Raw genomic sequence first — 20,583 nt, forward strand, 5'->3', positions numbered from 1 at the left:
CCGCCCTCGGCTCAGTCTGGCGGCTGGCGGCTGGGATGAGCTGACTCTGTCTTGCTGCTGATCGTTGGGATGGGGTAAGCCGCGGAGAAGGCGGTGGGGTTTGGGAAAGGTCGCTTAAATTTGGGGGCTGACTGTGGAGTGGCTGTGCCAGTACTGCTGAGCGCTGATCGGGCTTAAAGCTGGAGAGTTTATGGCTGTGCAGCGACGTGGAGCTAGCTGATGCCTTGTGGTTAGTGCTGGAGGTTATGGGTCTTGTTGGCATTAGTTCCTGAGCTCAAGGTAAAGTGCATGGAAGTGCTTTCGTCAGAGATACTGGAATAGAAGTGAGAGTGTTATCATAGAATTATAGAATGGCCTGGGTTGAAAAGGACCTCAAAGATCAGCTAGCTTCAACCCCCCTGCCATGGGCAGGGTCGCCAACCACTGGGACCAGGCAGCCCAGAGCCACATCCAGCCTTGCCTTGAATGCCTCCAGGGATGGGGCATCCACAACCTCTCTGGGCAACCTGTTCCAGTGCATCACCACCCTCTGATTGAAAAACTTCATAACATCCAACCTAAATTTCCCATCTTAGTTTAAATCCATTCCATTGTCGTATCATTATCAACCTGTGTAAACAGGTTTATGATATTCATTAATGACTATCTCTTTTGCTTAGTGTTTTGTGCACCTTGCTGCCTCCCCAGAAGAAAGTGGTGTGATCTCATCTGCTTCTGATGCAGTTTGTATTATCTTGGGAAGTAAGCCTTACCCTGGTCTTGCCAACATCTTAGTTATTTTGCAAGATTATTCTTGTTCCATCAGATTTATCTTTTGTTCTGCAGGTTTATTCAGCTTTCACCACACATCTTTCCTGCTTTGCTCTTATCTTGCAAATTTTACTGTTTGCACATTTTCCTGTGTGCAGTTTGGTCAAGTGTACTACAAGTCTCCATCCATTTTCAGCTTTGTATATTTATGCATAGCTACATTTTAAAATACTACTAGTTACAAAAAGCATGTATGTTGTTATAAGTGCTGTATTTTAGTGTGCTTATGTCCAGGTTTAAAGCAAGACATCTTGGTCTACTTTTACCTTTTGGGTGCAGCAGGCCTCTGCTTTGGCTGCATCATTGAATTTTCCAAAGCTGTCACTGGACCTATCTCATGGTAAGAAATCTTCCTCCCAGCATCTCTTAGAGCCCAGGCTAATGTAGTATCAGTTTCACTATCAGGCTTTTAAAAATCTGTGAAACAGGTCATTGTGTTCTTGTTTACCAGTGCTGACAAAGACCAAAATAAAAGTAAATTCTGGGCTGCAAACACACACTACTGGCTCATGTTAAGTTTGTCATCAGCCAGGACCCCTAAGTCTTTCTCAGCAGGGTTTTCAACCCAAACTGTTTTATGATTTTAAGTCCTAGGCAGGAGTCTATCAAAGAACCTAAAGCAGTGAGCCTTTGACCTTCTGTTGTGGCCCTGCTCACACAAAGCTGTCTTTGCAGAATTTGCAGGTTGCCTTTATTCCACCTGGGAATGATTAGAGGACTTCCCTGGAGATTAAGAGACCTGGATGAAAAATGAGTATCTTGAGGTTGATTTTCCTTTCCCTCTGCCCAAGTACAGCTGGATTGCTGTACAGCTGGGAATGCAGGGCTCGTTGAGTGAGAATGAGGGCCTGGAGAGAAAGTTTGGTTTGGTGGCCTGACTGTGAGGGAATAGACCTGGGTTCTTGTTTCTGCTTGCAAGGTTGCAAGATATCTTTAACTGACTTTTAGTTAGATAGCCAATTTAATCCTTGGTAGTGCAATCTTAGGAAGGGTTAAAAGTGAACAAAATGAACCCTTCACAGACTGGCATATATTTGGTAAATGAGGGGATGTGTGTTTGAATCCTCTGGAATTAAATGGTTCTGAGGCTCTGGTTTCCCTCTCTTCTTGAGGGTGTGCCATAGCCACTGGGCAGTGCCTTGCATTGCTATCTTCATAAAGAATGAGCCACTCCTGCAAAAATAAATACCTTTGTTAGGCAGAAGTATTAAACTTCAATCTCCATCCTCACAAACTCCACTCCTTATTTTGCTCACTGTATCTGAGAAACGATTTCAATCACAACCTGCTTCTCCTTTCCCATCCCTGTGCCTTTCAGCAGGATTTGTGTGTCAGATCCCATTTGTACAGTACATCTTGACATTGTACCACATCAGTGCAACTGCAAGCTGCTGCAGAAGCTGTTCCCTGCTTCTCACCTCTCGTGTGGAGCAATTGGATTTCGATCTCACTGTGCCCTTTTAGGTTTCTTGTGCCACGGTGCTGACTGTGCCTGGAACCATTTACCTCGCTCTGGCTATGAGCATTAATGAAATGCCTACCAACCTGGGAAAAGACTGTTCTGCATGCAATTGTTTGCTCTGCTGGGCTGGGCCATCTTGTGAGTGAAGTTTTCATGGCTGATGGACTTCCTGTTATTACTGCAATTTAAGATCACTATTAAGGAGGACTGATATCGCTGCTTGCTGATTTCAGATCTTAGCCAGAATGATTGCGGTAGCAGAAGGAATATTTATATTACACAAATTTCTAGTGCACAGCAATATTTTGAACTAGACGATGAGTGATTTCCATCTTAACAGGGAGCTATAGTAAGCTTCTTTTAATGCACCTATTTAAAAAAAAAAAAGTAGAATGGTAAGGGTTGAAACTGTGTGCTCTCTAAGATTCCTTCCAACCCAAACCATTCTGTGATTCTACAGAATCCTCATTGCAGAACTTAATTCTGGTCCTTCTGACTGCACTCTATTTGCAGGCTGTAGGCTAACTTTTCTTGAACCATTTTTATTTTTAGCTTACCCAGAAGTATCTGACTTTTCTCCCTTCTCTCTCCTTATCTCACTTACTGTTTCCATTCCTTTTCCACTGGCACCTGATTTCTGCTGGTAATTGGGTTCTGTGTAAAAGCCTGCTTTCAGATAGGTGTGTGCCTCAGGACTGCATTAACTGACGCACGTTTTCCTGGGCGCCTTCAGATTACATCAGTTATTAGCTAGGTAATTTTAAGCTAAGAAATGTGCTTGAGTGAGTGTCCGAGGTTTGTGGTTAGTCTGTCATCTCATGAGAAAGGACAGCCAAAGGGCTTGGTTTGTTGGCAGGCTATTTGTACAGTAAATTAGACTAAGCCATAGTTACAAAAAATTGGGTGGCCAAAAAGTTGGGGGCCTGCAGTGTCAAATTAAAGAGTGGTTTAGATGAGTAGGGGTTGGTTTTGAGGCAAGGATGATGTGAAGTGCTGCCATCCTGATTTGGCTCCAGCTCTCTCACCACACTATCCTGTGTACCCTCCTGCAGAGGAAATGTGCTGTCGCCAGCAACCTGAGCAGCAATGCTCTGGTGCCTGAAAGAGACAGCCTGTCAGCCTGAAGGTTCCTAGTTTTACAAACACAGTGAGGGAAAAGCAGTATGTCATAATGCTGTCCTTGCTCAACTAAGGAGCTCTACAGTTGATAGATGAGTGAGAGTAGGAAGAGTCCCTACTTGCAGAGGTCCTCTTGCTTAGGAGGCCTTCTGTGTTAGCAACATTCTGGACTGCACAGTGACTAACAGAAACTGCAGTTCAGTGTTTGTTTTCTTATATAAGAGATTATTTAAGCAGCAAGTAGGAAATGTGTCACTCTTCCCAGCAGCCGTTTGATAGGAGTAATTGTTCATTTGCTGTACTGCTTTGCTTACTTGCAGTCGTCAGCAGTACTGTTTCCAGACCAAGGGTCTACGTATGTGCTAACACAGGAGAGCATGAGATGGGGGAGAGGTAGGTATTGGAGGCTTCAGCAGAGCTACCCTGAAGTTCTCATCTTCTCTCTATTGGAAACCACTTAACTTTGATTTGCCTAAAGCTAAAACTTACTAAAAACAAGAATACATTTTACACCAGTTTTTTTTTAATCACTTTTTTTGATCATCCATATCAATGGAATTAACGTAGAAAACGCATCCTAGGATTTGAATCTGTAGATACAATGGGGAAAAGTTCCAGAGGAGCTGACCATCACATACTGAAGTGTGTCAGATAAGCACATATATGGTCAGAAGATAACTTCCTGCAACATAACCAGTTTGCCTCCAATCTCTTAAATAATGCAAAGTTTTATTCAAATCTGTTTTCAGACAAGGCATAAAAACACTCTGCTGAGCAGTACTTTTTGTGGGTCTGATGCCAGTGCTTGAATAGAGAATGAGACAGTGGTGATAGGAGCCTGTGTCTTGTTAGTCTTCCTGCTCTCCTTTTGGTGGGAGTCTGCTTCCTCTGTAAAGGGAGATGAGAATCACTGTTTACAATAAATAATGCTCTGCCTTCAGAAGTCCTGATGACTGAGCCATTTTCACCATGATATTTCAAGTTCCTTTCCCTGAGAATATATTTGCAATCTTTGGTAAAGAGAATTATCGCCTAGAAGAATGTAGTTCTTGCATATGAATAATTATTCATTCAGACAATATGCTGGTGCGTATGTAGTGGTATGATGTGCAAGGAAACACAACCAGAGCCTCACAATTTATAATGAAATACACACATTATTGTTGTTAACTTGCTGAAATTCCTGTAATTTTCAAGCTGCTTAGTAAGGAACTCAAGATCTTGTGAGTAGTTTTGTACTTCGGACAGTTCAGAATCAATGGCTTGGCATCTGTAGTCAATCTGATGAACAGTGGTCATAGGAAAGGCACCACTTGGTTGAGTTTCTTTTAGGTTCCTCTTTATGAACCTGTTATTCCAGGGACCACATCTGTTTGAAACCACTGGCCTAATCACTGTGTACCATAGCAGGTATAGAGATTCACATTCCCAGTCACTGCTGCCAATATCCAAGTCCTGTGAAAGAAATGGCAAGCTGCCATGCGTTATTAGAGGGATTAGGCTACAGCCAAAACAAATTTCTTTCCTCTTCCAATTTTCAGTTGTTAACTTTTTTCTACTCATCGTTAACATTTGTGCTCTCTCGTTCAAAGTACATTTTGTGTAAACCAGAATATTTGCCTGTCTAATATCAGCAAGGCTGTCAGTAAGACTGTTCTAAGATTGCAGCTACTCTGCAGGATAAAAAACAACAGGACTCTCCTTGGTTCTGATAAGGTTTGTTGCATATCTTCTCTTGTTTCCTCGCTGTGGACACCTTGAACAGTTGCCTGATACTGTAATTGCAGATAAGTAGGTTCTGTTCTTCATCTGTGTATTAATATTGCACAGGAGAGCATGAACGTCTTTAACTGAAATAAAATAAAGCATTTCTGTGTTTGTCAGAGCAACTTTAATATTGCCCTGTTGGATATTCCCTAGATCTGCAAAGGTCCTGGTTCCACCACCAGCTTCCATGTTGCAACCAGCTAGATAAAAACTTTCTTGCCTCCCACTGACTAAACACACGTGTTGCTGGTAAATACTGCTCTTCAGGTTAATCTCTGGGGTTGCTGGAGCTATGATATGCTGTGTACATCTAGCTGTTATCATTTTGAAAAGGCTTTCATAACATCTCGTGAATGAGTGTCTGGATTGGCTACAGATATGCATATCTCACTGGAAGGCCTTTTTTATCCTCTTGAGAATTAAACTGACAACAAGCTGCCTTGAGCGTGTTTAAGCTTAGGCTTTAACATTGCAGGCAGCCATGTTTTAGACTCTTGAATAAAAACTTAAGTTCCTCTTGAGAGTTAATTGGTTTTGTTTCTTCATTACTCTAACCTCACTCTGTAGTCCCCTGAACTTCTGTGCAAATATGTTCATGACTATCTTAGACAGTCTGTGCTCAAGCCAACACTGGCATTTAGTTCAATTAGCTGTTCTTCCTCCAAGAGATTTGCCTCATGTGTTTCAAGAAATTATATTTTCTAAGCCTGATTTATTGTTATTATTTTTAAATACTGTTACTGCCTCATGTGACCTCCTAATGGGAGCCAGTCCTGCAAAGCTCTCGTTGCTCCTTGTGTTTCAAAATAAAGGATTTCCTGAGAATGAGTGCTGAGGACAAACTTAGTTACCTCTCTTCTGAGAGTGAGTTCCCTTGCAAATGCAAATTGTTATGTTGCACAATTCTGTTTATCTTTCTTCCTCAGCTTCCTGTTGCCCTGTATCTGGATTTCCAACTCATCCTAGCTGCTAGTGCTGATATGTTGGAGCTGGGAAGAAATAACATCAGTAAAATGTGTAGCTTGCAAATGCATAAAACCAAGAGCCAAGGTGATACTTGTAACTTCGAGCTTGATTGTATGGAGGTACATACAGCTGCAGGCTGTTGATCAGCCAGGCTGTAAGGGAAGCTGTTCTGCTGGAGGAGTTGGCACAAACAAGGGTGCAGAATTAGGCCAAATTAATGGATGGGCTGTCACCTGCTTTTTCCTGTTAGAAGGTGCTGGCTGCAATACAGATTCTCTCAAGTGAAGCTTTAGGAGCTTAGGCCTAGTGTACAAGGAGCACAGAAAGTAGTTTTGAAATGTAAATCTAAGACATGCCGAGGCTGCTGGTGTAAAAGGAAGCACTGGATTGTATTGGACTGACTGACTGGGGTTTTCCTGCTGGGTTTCTGATCCTGAAGATGAACTTAATGTCAGTCATAACAAACCACGCCAACATCTTCCTTACCACTCCCTCATTATATCCCGTATATACACACTGAGTGAAAATGTAAAAATCCGTGCTATGATTGTGGTATCTCTTAATGTGGCATAATGTTTGGCGTGCAGTATTTGAACTGAGGTTTGTTTTCCAATGTGGGAGAAAGCAGGGGAAAAATAAAGGCTTGTGCAGGGCCAACAAAGCAGTCTTACTGTTACGTGTTCTAGACAAAAGCAAAGCCTCACTGGAAGGCATGGAGACGTACAGCTGCCTGAGGAGGTTTTGAGAAAACTTTACAAGGCACCATTTTTGGATGACTGCCCGACCTGAAGCACTTGGCAGTTGTAAGCAACTTAAAGAGTTGAGGGCGGGGAGAAGAACAGTGCATCTCAGGCCTTATTTTTACTACCGAGGCATAAAAACTTTCATGTGTGAATTACAGAAAGCGTGATTTCAAATTCCTGTTTATTACAGGGAGTAGAAACCTTCTATGAAAAGAAAGATTTTTGGTGTGGTTTCATTTGCATTTTAGGAAAAAAGAATTGTGCCACATGTCCCAGGTCTCACAAGTGCTGGTCTACAACGTAAGATGGCAGATTTTTCTCCAGAGGTCCATCGGTCTGCTGGTTCTATCAGTTCCCATGATTTAATCAGTCTGTTGTGGATCTTTCAGTCTTATTTGAAACAAAGGTCTGAAAGCTTTCTTGACAAAGGAAAATGCTGAGGCCTCTCTGTTTTTTTTCTGGCATGTGCAGGATCTTTAGGAAGAAGTTTATAAAGAAAGAAGAAGAAAATAGAAAGTGGAAGAATTAAACTCTGAGTGATTTGATCAGGTGAATTCAACTGGATAAAGGCATTGATTTATTTTTTGTCTTTGAAATTTGGCTGTAGGTCTCCAGCAAGATCTCCAACTCTAAGCCAACAGTTTTTACCATCAGTGCTTACAATCTCCTGCAGGAAGCCAGCCTTGCAGTAACCTGTGTCAGCAGGTCTCCTGAGGCTTGCAACGTAAATCACACACGCAGAGGTTTTCACCTTCTTTTTGCAGGGGCTGTTTTGCCTTCAGTTTGCCTCTGGCATGGTTCCAGTGATGAAAGACTTGTTATCACAGTACAGACTGTATCACACTTCAGTATACGGATGATGCACATTAAAGGAAGAAAAACTATTGCTAAGTTGTTTTTCCTTAACTGCTCATCCAGTGAGATTAGGACCCAGTTTTTCAGGCACCCAGACATGCTTTAAATGAACCATTATGTTGTTATATTTGCAAAGAAATTGAAGAGGTCTCAGCTGCATCACTTACGTCTAGGCATGTGACCAAACACTAAATGGCACTGCAAACTTAGTTGCAGAATCCAACCTACAGAGTGATGGCATGTGGGAAGGTCAGTCCCAGCGTGCCTTGCTTTGAGCTCCCTTTGGTCTGTTCAGTGAATGCTGCCCAATTGTTCTTTTAGACTTTTGAATTAAACAGGCACAAGGATCACTTGCATGATTTTAATCTTCATTAGGTCACTACAGTGCAAGTAACCTACAAGGCTGTGCTGGTAGATATTCTTTATTAAGAAGAGTAACACCAGTAACATCATCAGCTTCTCTGCTGCCTCTCACTGGATTTGTCACTGAGGATGCTTCTGAGGCTTGCATTGAATTTAGTATTTTGTTTTGTTTTCTCTTGCTTCGTTGTATCAGTGAAGCAGTTACACTGAAGCACTGGAAGACCCTAGTGCCTACATAGCTGACTCTCCTCCTCCAGCCTTGTTCTTCTGAGTTTTTTCAGGAAGACGTTTTTGCCTTTGGCGCTTGGAATTGTCATGTCAGTGATTAGTCCACTGCTTTTTCAGAGAGTACCACGGCCTCTAAAGCAGAGACAAAGCACTTTTTAAAACCACTACTTAAAGATTCAGTTTGGTTTGGATAAAGCAGTGAGATTCATGTTACTGCACAGTTTCTGATTCCATGTATTCAAGACATTTCTGTAGCCATTATTTTGATTTCATTGCATATGTTCTGTAGAGCAGTGATTAAGCCTACGTGGGGATCATATTCCTGACATAATTATATGCTATTACTGGTAACATTCTGTGAGTAAAAGTTAAATTTCTGTCTTATAAACTAAATTGGAGCCTGTGGAAACCATAGATACCCTGAATTTCCTTCCAAAGCTACGGGCTGGTACAAAGGAAGAGAAAATGATTCAAACTTCAGTGTATGTATGGAAACAGTCCCTTCCTCTTGAGCTCAAGTCAGAAGAATAGAGCTATTCTGACTCCAGCCAGCAGCTAATAACTGCTGCTTAAAGGTTTTACTGTAAGAACCTGGCTTTGCAGCCTGGTACTTGATCCTTCAGTGCTGTTAGTTTTGGGTGGGTCAAAAGTCTGTTGTAGAATTCCCATTTGGAAATCTAAAGAAGTAATCTCTTAAAATTGCTTTTTGTTCTGAGATTAATAAATAAGAAATGTTTATGAGCAATAAACATTCTTCTCACAGGCAGGATAAAATCCTTCAGAAAGAGGAGTTGCAGTAACTGGAGATCTTGCTCCTGAAGTCTTCAACTGGAGCATACAAGTTGCTCTGCGTTCCCAGCCTCCTCCCATCTCACTGCTGCAACACGCTTGGCTTGGCAGCCTTCTGATTGCTTCCTTAAGGCTCTTCCTCCAGGGCTTGTGATGGCTGCTGCCTTTCTGATCTCCTGGAAGGAGAGAGGCCTCTTTGAAGACTCAGAGTGGGAAAACAGGTGTGGAGGGCAAGGCTCACCATGTGCTAGGAGTGGAGCGGGGTCTAAAAGTTCAACGGCTTGTCCTTACAGGATAGTCCTTCTGCTTTGCTTGGTTGGTGGCCTGCCAGAAACAAGTGGCCTGGAATGTGCTAATGCAATCACCATAAACCAGCATGGCAAGCTCCTGACTTTTAGCTTAAATGTTAACTGGTTCGTGGTTATTATTTTAGTTTTGTTTTTGTTACTTTTTCTCACTCAGCCTTTTCACTGTGAATCAGGACTGCAAGCAGCAGTGAATTTTTCCTCAGAGATATCTGGCTCTTGCTGATCCATGTATGATAACAGTTGGCACACATTCTTGTGTGCCCTTGTACATAATGTCTGTGCTTGTGACTACATGCTTTTTTTTACTTTAACTGGATACATGCTAGTGTCCTTGATTTTATTTTCTTTTCCTTCCTTCTCTTGTCCAGATTGCTCTGCTGACTTTAGGAGCAACTTAAAATGCACTTATTTTGAAACTGTCATTTAAATGACACTTGGTTCTGCGTTTTAGAGTGTGAGTCACTATTCTGAAAAGCAGTATATTTTCCTGACCACCTTGTTCTAGAGGCCTGTAAAACAGGTTGGACTTGAAGTGACCACTTCACAAAGTGGTTTAATCACACTGAAAAACTTGTTTTTTTTAATTAACAACAACAACAAATAAAGCCTACATGATCTACTTCCCTAATAGTAATGTTACACTTGTTCTTCATTGTGTCTTTTTTTTTTTAGGGAATGTTTTGGTTGCTCCTGAACACTGGATGTGCTGGGTCAAGGAACTGTTACTCCAAGAAGCAGAGCTGAGAGGACAAGTTGAGAAAACATCATGGCAATGGCAAGCAGCAGTGCACCACGTTCCCCATAATCTTTAATCTAAGGAAACATGCACTTACTCAACTGCAACAGCACGATATTTGTGTTTTTTTAAATCACTGATAGTCTCATGGTGCAGCTTTCTCAGTGCCTGCTGAAAGCTTCTGTTCTTTTTCACCTTTAAGAGAGACTATAAGTCTGTGTTCCTCAGCAGGATTTAAGATCTCCCTGGTCCCTTCGCCCCTGCCCACACACACACGACGCGATGATTGACCTGAGCTTCCTAACAGAGGAGGAACAAGAGGCAATAATGAAGGTGCTGCAACGAGATGCAGAGCTTAAAAAAGCTGAAGAAGAGAGAGTCAGGTAAAAAAAACGTGGCACCCTGTGTTGACCGGAGGAGACCTATACAGTTGATATACTGGCTTACATGGAGCACAGGAGTAGAAAAAACAGCTGTGGTTGAGAGCCCTGTATCCCATAGTGTATGTGAATCAGAGACACTTACTCTAGATTTAGTTTAGTTCCTGGATGAAGTGCCCCTGACACACAAATGGTTTATTACTCTTTAGAAAGCTAATTGTTGATTGGGATGTCTACAACTCTTTAAGGGACAAGAACAATTTGAGTGCATCTGAACGGAACTTCTAGATTAGTTTCCTTGGAAATAACTTAGTTTGCCTATGTATCAACACTGAACTGAACCAGTGTGTAATAAGCAGGAGTATTTGCTTCAAGAAATGCACAAGTGCCCCAGATAAACAAAAAACTCAATGTAGATGCAGGCAGCAATATGTCTAAGTGAGGAATTTATCCTTCAAATACATAGAGCATTGGTGCTGTGGTCCACAGGAGGTGCCAACATTATGCTCCATTGCCAAAAGAAGTCCTTGCAGGCCACGGCTAATGTAGAAAATTGCTCCCTGTTTTCTTTGTGGTGTGACACATGGAGCAATGGGTTGCTTGGAACGTTGTATTGTGGAGTGTTCTGTGTGCTGGGAGGTTTCCCTACAGCTACCATTAGGGTAATTGCCATGAATAAGATATGAGCACTGAAAACAGCATTGTCTAGATTACTTGACTTTGAGAAATACATTTACACCACTACACGTAGCAGTTTAGTGGTGGTTTCAGGTAATACAAATAGCTAACTGCTCAACAGCGAGGATTTTTTTTCAGTCAGTCTCAGTAATCAAAATGAGAAGAGTCCAGTAGCAAAAAAGCAATCTTAGATGCTGAAATGTCAAAGTAATGCAAACTGATGTTCATAGCTCTGTGCTGAAGCTGGAGTTTTTCCTCATTGATTCCGTAAAAAGGACCTCAAGGATTTTTTAACAAAAACAAAACAAAAACCAAACATTTGGGAAAAGAATCCTCTTGGGAACAATAAATCCAAAAAGCCACTCTTCGTAGTGGTCTCAAAAATGCTGTCAGCAAGTATTTTTGTCTGTACTGCTTTGCTATTGCCATTTGTAATTGTAGCTCAAGAGGGTGTGGTGGAAAATGCAAAGGATTGCAGGTTGAAGTAGCCTGTAATCAGCATGTTCCTACAACAGAATGTCTCTTCTGGTTTCTGAATATTATAACTTCTGGAAGCTTACATCTGAAACTCATTTTTCTGGGTAGATGTGGCACATGGAGCTTACTTCTTAATTCAGAGTGTTGTAATCTATATATTTTATACATCTCCAGCCAAGGAGATATAATATTTTGAATTCTACAGCATTCTTGCACACCTGGAAAATTCCAAGAGCTGGGATGGAATATCATTATGCAAATATCATACCCTGACAAAGAGTGGTTTGTAGATATTCATAATGGAAGTCTTTTAATGTGATCTTTTTCCCTCTAGAAAGATATTCTGAGGTTTGAAGGGCGTTATAATCTGTTCCCTCTGTGGTGTCTGTGCTGTCTTCCTGGAGTGCTGACAAGCCAGTAACATGACAGAATCCTCTGTAAGCACCTTGTTAGTGGAATTTTACAGATCACCTGAAGGAGTCCCTTCTCTGCTCACAGCTCCTACTACTGTGTGTAGTAAAGCTGTGTCAGTTAGGCTCACCCAACTAGGCAGCCTCTGCAGGCTGTCTGCTTTAAATCCTGATTTGTTGAGTGCTATAAGAGATGTTCACCCCATCCTGCAGCTCCTTTTGTGTTGGTTTGAATCAAGCCAGTAGTCTTAGGAACAGCATCATTTTGGGAACAGCATGCCTGCTTTCCCTCTGAGATCTCATAGGTTCATAGGTTTATAAGGTTGGAAAGGACCTACAAGATCATCTAGTCCAACCATCCTCCTATCACTATCCCTACCCAACTACTAAATCAAATCCCTATGAAGGATTCTATCTCCCCTGAAGGAAAGAGGATATTGGTATTTTCTTCTCATGGGCAAAAGTCATGGGACTTTTTATAAGGGTAGGTAGCGACAGGACACGGGGAAATGGCTTTAAACTGGAAGAGGGTAGATTTAGACCAGATCTGGGGAAGAAATTCTTTACTGTGAGGTTGGTGAGACACTGGAACAGGATGCTCAGTGAGGTTGTGATTGCCCCCGCCCTGGAAGCACTCCAGGATAGGCTGGATGGGGCAGTGAGCAACTTGAGCTAGTGGGAGGTATCCCTGCCTAGAGCAGGAAGGCTGGAACTAGATGATCTTCAAGGTCCTTTCCAACCCAAACCATTCTATGATTCTATGACAAGGGTCATGAAGAAATCTCAGTTTACAAAAGGTTGTGATCCAGCAAAAGCAGTGGACAATTCATCCTCTTTCTTTCCCTTAAGACAAAAAGATACCTCTCTTCACCCCATTAACCCAGGAAGAGATGCACTGTTGCTAAGGAAGGCAGAAATGGCATAAACAGAAGAGCTGAATGATGGTTGATCTATTTATTGCCAGCGTCCTTATTCCTATCCAGGAATTTTTGATATACCCAGTTTCAGCTGAGCATTTCCTAGTGGTAGTTTCAGTCTAGCCCCTAATTAATTCTCCTTACAGCTGCATAGGTTGGAGCTCTGTCTGGAGACAATAACATGGAACAGAAATACGCCTGCATGTGAAGTTTTGGGCTGTGGTTCAGGGACTCTTCTGTGGCAGGATGGTGGGCCCCTGGCACCAGCGTGTCTGCGGCAGAAAGTTGTTGCGGTCGCCTTCGGGACACAGTTCTGCTCTGCAGCTCTCAGCCCTTCCCTCCCCAGCAGAACCTCCTGGGAGCACTGCTGTGGGCTGTGCTTGGGGTCATTTGCTCCTTGTGTAAACTGAAGGAGGCTCGTGATAGGGAAATGTTGGTGTGGAATTGTTTGCGTGGTGGATGGTGACAGTTGTGTGCCAAACCCCTTTAGTACACACACTGGCATGGCAATGGGTATCACTGAGGCAGCTTCAGGGGCCTGATTCTGTTGGGTGTTACATGCACTGACTTTTCTCCTGACCATCAGTTGGAGTGGGTGGCTGTGGAAACCCCTGTGCAAATAGGTTTTTGATTCTGTTCTGCTTTAATAGCCATCCTATTCAGTCACTTAGTGAGACAGTGTTCCTTACATAGTTACTTCCCAGCAGGAAGTGTTCTTCATTTACTTAAGTATTTTAGAGGATGGATTTCCTGTTATTTATGGCAATTTTGAAAGCATGCTTAACAGAGGCAAAGATGTTTTGAACGGGGATACCAGTTCAAGTTTAAAGAGCTGACTGAAGACTGAAGAGTCTAGAAATGCTGTCATACAGCTGCTGTCAAAACTCATCTTCTGTTTCCTGAAAAGAATTACCTGCTTTTTCTATTCTGTCTCTCAAGTACATCTTCCAAACGTTCCAGAAGAATACTAGATCTAGAATAGCTAGATCTTTAAAAAGGCTCACCACCTTTTTTTTTCTTTTTTCCTATAAATTCCTTTACATATATATTTGGACTATTTCATAAAAATTTGCTTATCTGTAAATTACTGGAAAATAACGTGGAAGAGGTGTGAGATGTGTGGCTCACTGGCAACTCCACAGCACAGTTTTTGTGCATCCTTTCCATTCTGTTCTGACCAGTAAACAGAATACGCTTGGTGTATTTGACTGAGGTGTCTTAGACAGCCCAGCATCCTTTCTGATCCATAATGAATTTCTTGGAATGCCTGCTTGGGTTCTGGATCAACACTGTCCTTTGATTTCTCTAAACCTGGACCCAAGGAACTGCTAGCAAAAAAGGGTAAATGGAATTTATTTTGTGTGGTACATGATTTATAACATATTAATTGTAACATGAAGCTTATTTTGAGCTTGACAGCATGACTAACTGTAGGAAAAAAAAGAGTGCTATCTGCAGGTGGCGTGGTAGAAGAGCATGTAAGTATGAAGGAGTTGGTATTCAGTAGACAGTATATATATGGTTCAAATGAAACATGGAGGCAGCAGGCTAATGCACAAGCTGGCATCTTTTGGTTCCAGGTTCTGGTGGATACCATCTTTCAGTTAACAACTGTTACAGCTGTGTACTTTCACTGGTTTGTCTCTAAAATTAATCTTGTCTTAGAAGTGTGTAACTATGCCATTCTGATGCTCCATGTCTGAATTTCTGTGTGTCTTCCCTTTCTGCTTAGAAGTAGATGTTGTTTTGTCTTTTTACTCATAAGGAGTTGTGCTGTTACAGCCTGGTTAGTTTTGCAGGGATTCAAAGGAGAGATGATGATGATGATCAAGATTTTCATCAGAGTACCCATGAGTAGGCCTAACATACCCGAAGTAATGGAAAAGCATGCATGACTACAAACAGAACCTTTTTCTTCTGCTCTTGCCTACTTCTGCCTACACAAAACATCAGCACCTAGAGAGACCCTAAAGGCAAGAATTCGAGGTGTTGCTGAGATACCACGGTGACAGGGATGGGGAAAGGCTGGTTTGCTTTATTCTTATATTTTTGAATAGCCTTCAACCAAAATAAAATTATATTGCACCTGTTACTTAAACCAATCAAATAGTAATAGATTTTAGAAACTTGTGTGTAGCGGCTATGCACAAAGAAAAAAAACATATACCCACTCAGGTCTGCCCATTGTAAGTGTTTCGGGTGTAGTTCTCAAACAAATGCCAGAGCAGACTTTTTTTCTGCACCTTATTGAGGCACGAGCAGACTGAAGTGGCACATTCATGCAGAATGCAGTGCTTACACAGTTCCTTTTGACTTGTAAACCTTTTATGGTGGTTTTTTTTCCCACATCTTCAGAATTGAGTGCATGAGACGCTAACATTAACGAATAATAAAGCTAAATTAAAACTAATAACGTCTTTCTTTAGGCCAGACAAAAACTCTCATTTAATTAAATGCTTCCTATTTGACCACAAAAAGTCCCCAACTCCAAAAATCTCAGGTTAAGCGGTTGATTGAGACATAAGGCAAGAAAAAGTTACAAAGATGTCAGCTGTCCCTTCTTGCAAATTCTGTACTGCTTGGTGACTTGGGCTATGAGTAAGGGGGCAAGGAGAAGGAATAAACAATGCTGAGAAGATCTGGCTGTACAGTATTAGATACAGGTATGCATTACTAGACATGTATATATATATATATATATAAGTAATAAAAAGAAGAAACTTAAGTTATTATCACTTTGCTTTAGGATGCAGTGAGCTCTCATACTGATCTACAAAGTAGAAGATAAACTGTTGTGGATTTGCTGATATAGAGGTTGACACAGACAGATGATATCAGAGCAGATTTCCTGCCTTGAAGGGGTGGTTTAGCCCACTGTCATATGTTTCAGAGATAGGGGGAAACAACTCATTACATATATGATATATGGAGTTTGCTTGCCTGCAGAGTGCCTGGGAGTTGCTTTGCATGCAAGTTCAAAGTAAAGCAATTCTTCAGGTACTTAATAACCAGATTTGGTCAAAAATTTGTCTTGCCATCAAAGATGTTCCTTCTAGACCTAGTGGAAAAAGCCTATTAAGTAATGGGAAAATTCCAGCCTCGCTTTAGAAAAGGATTTTAGGATGAAATTCCTTTTGACTTATGTACCTTCACTTTCTTCATTTTAAAGTTGCTATAGAAGAGACAGGCATTAGCTTGATTATAACTCCAGGCTTTCTCACTCTAAAATCTGCAACACAGGGTAACAGGCATTTTAAGAGACCACTGAGGGACTTCAGAAGAAATGCACGTGTAGTGCAAAGTCATTACTGCATTTTTTCCTCATTGCAAATTTGGCAAACTGAGCCTGCAATCTCAAGCATCATCTGGATGCCAACTTGTTCTTTGATCACCAAGAGAAAAATAAGGTAATGACAACTCGGTTAGTCTTTCCGTGGAATGGGAAGCTGGCTCAGAATCAACTGTTGGCTTTTAGTTCAGTTATGGAGCTGGGAGGCAAACGTAGCAGTGGAAAACCATAGCTGCAGTCTGACTTTTGCACAATTCCTTTCTAGGTAAACCACAACCTAAATCTAATAAATGGCAATGAAATGGGCCCCCGCAGTGCAATCAGTTTGATTTTTAAAGTGCTGAAGTTTGCTCGTAGCAGAGCTTGAGAACTTAAGCAGTGTCATAAAAAGTGTAATTTGTAAACTCAGCAGCTGTTTTTGTAACAAGTCTATGATGTGTTGGTGTGCATAGACTTCTCAGAAAGTTCTTCTTCCTGCCAAGAGCTGAAGCTAACTGTTCTGACAATGAAAACCTGCCTCCTTATTTGTGGTAGATGAATAGCTCTAATGTTTGTTGCTCTTAGTTTCTCAGGAGGCTGGACTGGGAGGCTAAATGATGAGAGGACAACTAAGTCAATCTAATAGAAGCCAAGTGCTTAGGCTACCAAGGCGAGAAAACAAAAATAGATTCATAGGCTGGTTGTGATGAGCTTCCATCAGCTCCTTCAAAATACAAGCTCCATCCACAGGACACATTATTTATGACAAAGGTACTGGGTAAATTGAGAACATGCTTATATTTGGAAGGCCCTTTGAGTTTGTGGAATTAAAAGTATGCTGACTTCCATAGGTAGCAAGCAGGGCTGGGAGCACAGCATCCGATGCTCCTTTCCCACCAAAATAACATGGCAATAGCCACAGGTGACGTGCAGTCAGAAGCTAACAAGCAGGTACGTGGAGAACCCTGGGCTCCTTGTGCAAACCAGCTGCTTCTGTAGCTCTGTTGAGCTGACTTGTGAAGGTCTCCTATCCCACCCTAGTTTTAGTGGATGAATGCCCGGGGTAGAAGGGCTTAATCAGGCAGACAGAAGGCACTGAATGCTTCTCCTGTGACTCAGAACTTTCCCACTTGAGAACCTTCCTTGGTGTGTGTTGTCATACTGCCCTGAAGCACTACCTGGGGTCAGAGCTCTGCAGGCTTGCAGGCTAAGCAAACAGCTGAAGTCCAGGCCCTAACCTTAAGGAGCACGTGACGTGAGAAGGCAAATAATACAAGGGAAAGAAGGTGAAAGGGAAAAGCAGTCATCTGTGTGAAAGCTCTTGCAGGCCTTATTTCCACTACTCCTTCTGTCTTTGTTCATAAGTGGGCTGAGCAGTGACGAGCTGGCTCGTAGCTGAGCAATGTATTTGCTTGAGGACAAGGGGAAGCTACTGCTGTGTTCCTGCTCCAGCTCGGAAGATCTGCAGCTGATGAGAAGTGCCTATTTTGACTCTGAGAAACGCAGAGTTGTAAGCAAGAGGGAGGGCCAAATTTTAAGTTGTCTAGTAATGTCTATAGACTGCTGAATCTTGGCACTGAGAAGGCCAGTGGTGACCTTGACCTGGCAACCTCAACTGTATGTAGCTGGTTCAAGCTGAGGAGCAGTCTGGCACCTGCTTAGGACTATATAAACGCCTTAATGTCTCCGAGTAACTTGTAGATTGCTTTACTTTCTTCATTTGGCTGTGTTTTTAGCTTGTTTGCTGAAGAATCATGAATGGAGAAAGTAGATTAATTCTGACTTTTTTTTTTGTCTTTTTTTCTTTTAAGTACTTTCTAAACCTGTGTAGTAACTTTCCTGGACTGCAGTTTGTCTCCATGCCACGTATAACGCATATGCCTGGTGTGTTACATGCCTAACAAGGAAAGAAAACTATCTCTCAAATTGTTCTCAGATCCTTATTCTGTTAATGCATGGCTCAGATGAGTGGGGTGACACTGCTGCCTTTCTCTTAGGGAAGGCATTCCTTGCGTTTGCATAAGAATGTATTAAAAAGTAGTAGCATCCATCCAGTTCAGTTTTGGAGAGTGTGTGTACAGCAAAGGCATCTTCTGAGCCTCAGAACAGCTCTGGGCTCCATTTTGGCACAGAATTCCTGTGCTGCCCTGCTAGCTTATCTCAGCCTTAACTTTGGGAAAACTGGCCTTTGGAGGTATGAAGAGAAGATCTGTCACTACTGGGCTGCCTTGGCTTGCAGGATGATGGGAGCAAGACATCTTTTTGAAGTTACTTCAACTGATGCTCTGAGGGTTGAACAAATGCAGTGTTAAAGGGACTTAATCTTTCCAATTATGATTTGTAGGTTTACTTCTTCCATAGGTCAGGAAGGCTAAGGTCATCTGCCTTAATAAAATAAGGAGAGTAGCAGGTTATAAGATGGAGACAGCACACTGAGACGCCTTTTTTTTTGACACACTGCACCTCTAAGCACTTCCAGAGTAGAACGCTCCGGAAAAAAACCATCCGGGCTGTAAGAAATGCCAGCATTCAGAGGACAATAAAGCAAATTGCAGAGTAGAAAAGAAGAAAGTACACACTTCGTGTAGCCTTAAGGACAATTGGCTTCGTTTCTGCTATGAAGCTTTGTCTTGGTCATCTTTATAGTTCAGATCAGTGTTCAAGTAGTCTCTGAAGTTAAATTTATGTGTAAGAAGAATACTACTTGTTGCGTTTGTATATTAATGTATGTTACAGTGAAGTGTGCCTTTGTGGCAGACCACTAAGAGTCCATTACTGCTGCATTCAGGCTTTCTCTTTTCTTTTGGACATAATAAATCATAAATACTTTGGTTGAATTTGGTTATTATGTAGTCTGATTTCTGCAAGAGGTGTTTTGCTGAGTCGGTTAAAAAACAGCAAGATGAAGCAGGAGAAAAAATACTAGCTTATATTTCTTAGTACTTTTTGCCACTTCCTTCCCTGTACCTCTTATCTTGCATTCAGTATTGGTATGTTTAAACCACATTTAGCATTTTACTTCACTGACTTTTATACTTTTATTCTGCCCGTTGCAAGTAAGTAAAATGTGAATTTCTCATTTATTTACTTATTCTCCTCAGGCACTTACCAGAAAAAGTCAAAGATGATGTTCAGCTGAAGAATATGAGTGGGCAGTGGTTTTATGAAGCAAAGTCAAAGAGGCATAGAGATAAGATCCACGGAGCAGATATTATTAGAGCTTCCATGAGGAGGAAGCCTGCTACTCTTGGTAAGCATTTGGCTCTTGCTTTGTTTTGGAAAGGCTGGAATGGAGGTGATACTCTTACAACAATGTCAGAAGTTAGTTATGTAGGTGAAATGCAAGAGTGTGTTAGTCTTATGAACAGGAAATGGTTCATAAGAAGGATTTTATATGTAATTTAGAGTGTTGACTTTCCTCTCACCAAGAAGAGCCTGGCTTTGTTGTCTTTACACCCTCCCTTCAGGTTTTTATAGATGTTGATAAAGTTCCTCCAAGCCATCTCTTCTCTAGGCTTAAGATGTGCCAGCTTTCTCAATCCTTCCCACTAGGAGAGATGTTCTAGTCCCTTAGTCATCTTCCTGGCTCTTGTTGGAGTAGGACACAGTATGGGCACAGTATGTGATAACTGTTATCAGGAAGGACCTGCTTGTGGTAATCTGCAGGGCTAAAAGCTCTCTACAGTCCTGGACTCTTACTACATTTTTGAAGCCCTGTAAGTAAACTCAGAACATATAAAGTATCAAACTGAGGATATTTCCTCTTCAGTACAACTTTTCCAGATTTAAGGTGCTCTGTTTGAAATCTCTGAGACTTAATATTTAATATTGTATTTTTAAACATTTATTGGAGAGGGGGAAAAAAAGTGGGCATATTACATGTTTAATATTAGAAGTAAATTTAGTATATCGTTTAGAGAGAAGCAAAACAAAACTGGAGGACGTGAGAGCTGCTGTAGTGGAGCACACCAAATGCTCATCTCCCCAGCATCTGGGTGCCAGGCAGCACGTGTAGACCCTGTGACCAGCACCAGTCTGCAACCATTTGCACCTAAGGATTTTTGCATTAAAGGAGGAATTCCTGGTTTTTGGTTGTGTATGTTTGTGTTTGTTTTCCTATTAATTTGTGCATTAAGTTCCATATGACTTTAAGGCTGATGCTGTTAACATTTACTTTCCTTAGTCTCGAGGCATTTTAGAATGGTTTTTCATGTAAGAGGTGAATGCTTCCTTTCCTGGTTTTGAGCTGATCACCATTAACATTATCCCCCGTAAAGAAAGTGATCAGTCTGTATTCATAGAAGCAT

General features: G+C 41.6%; 1 protein-coding gene across 1 annotated transcript in view; it reads left to right on the forward strand.

The window, feature by feature from the left end:
• SYTL2 (synaptotagmin like 2) overlaps positions 1-20,583 on the forward strand; it is a 48,924-nt gene continuing 28,341 nt past the window's right edge. Inside the window, exons 1-3 of the mRNA XM_065729969.1 lie at positions 1-74; positions 10,083-10,529; positions 19,378-19,526. Coding sequence (XP_065586041.1) covers positions 10,429-10,529; positions 19,378-19,526 — 250 coding nt within the window. The 5' untranslated portion in view covers positions 1-74; positions 10,083-10,428. The remainder of the gene's footprint in view (positions 75-10,082; positions 10,530-19,377; positions 19,527-20,583) is intronic.

Source organism: Cyrtonyx montezumae, unplaced genomic scaffold (genome assembly GCF_038088225.1).
Source record: "Cyrtonyx montezumae isolate F1298 unplaced genomic scaffold, pur_monq_1.0 scaffold_12, whole genome shotgun sequence".
Lineage (NCBI taxonomy): Eukaryota > Metazoa > Chordata > Aves > Galliformes > Odontophoridae > Cyrtonyx > Cyrtonyx montezumae.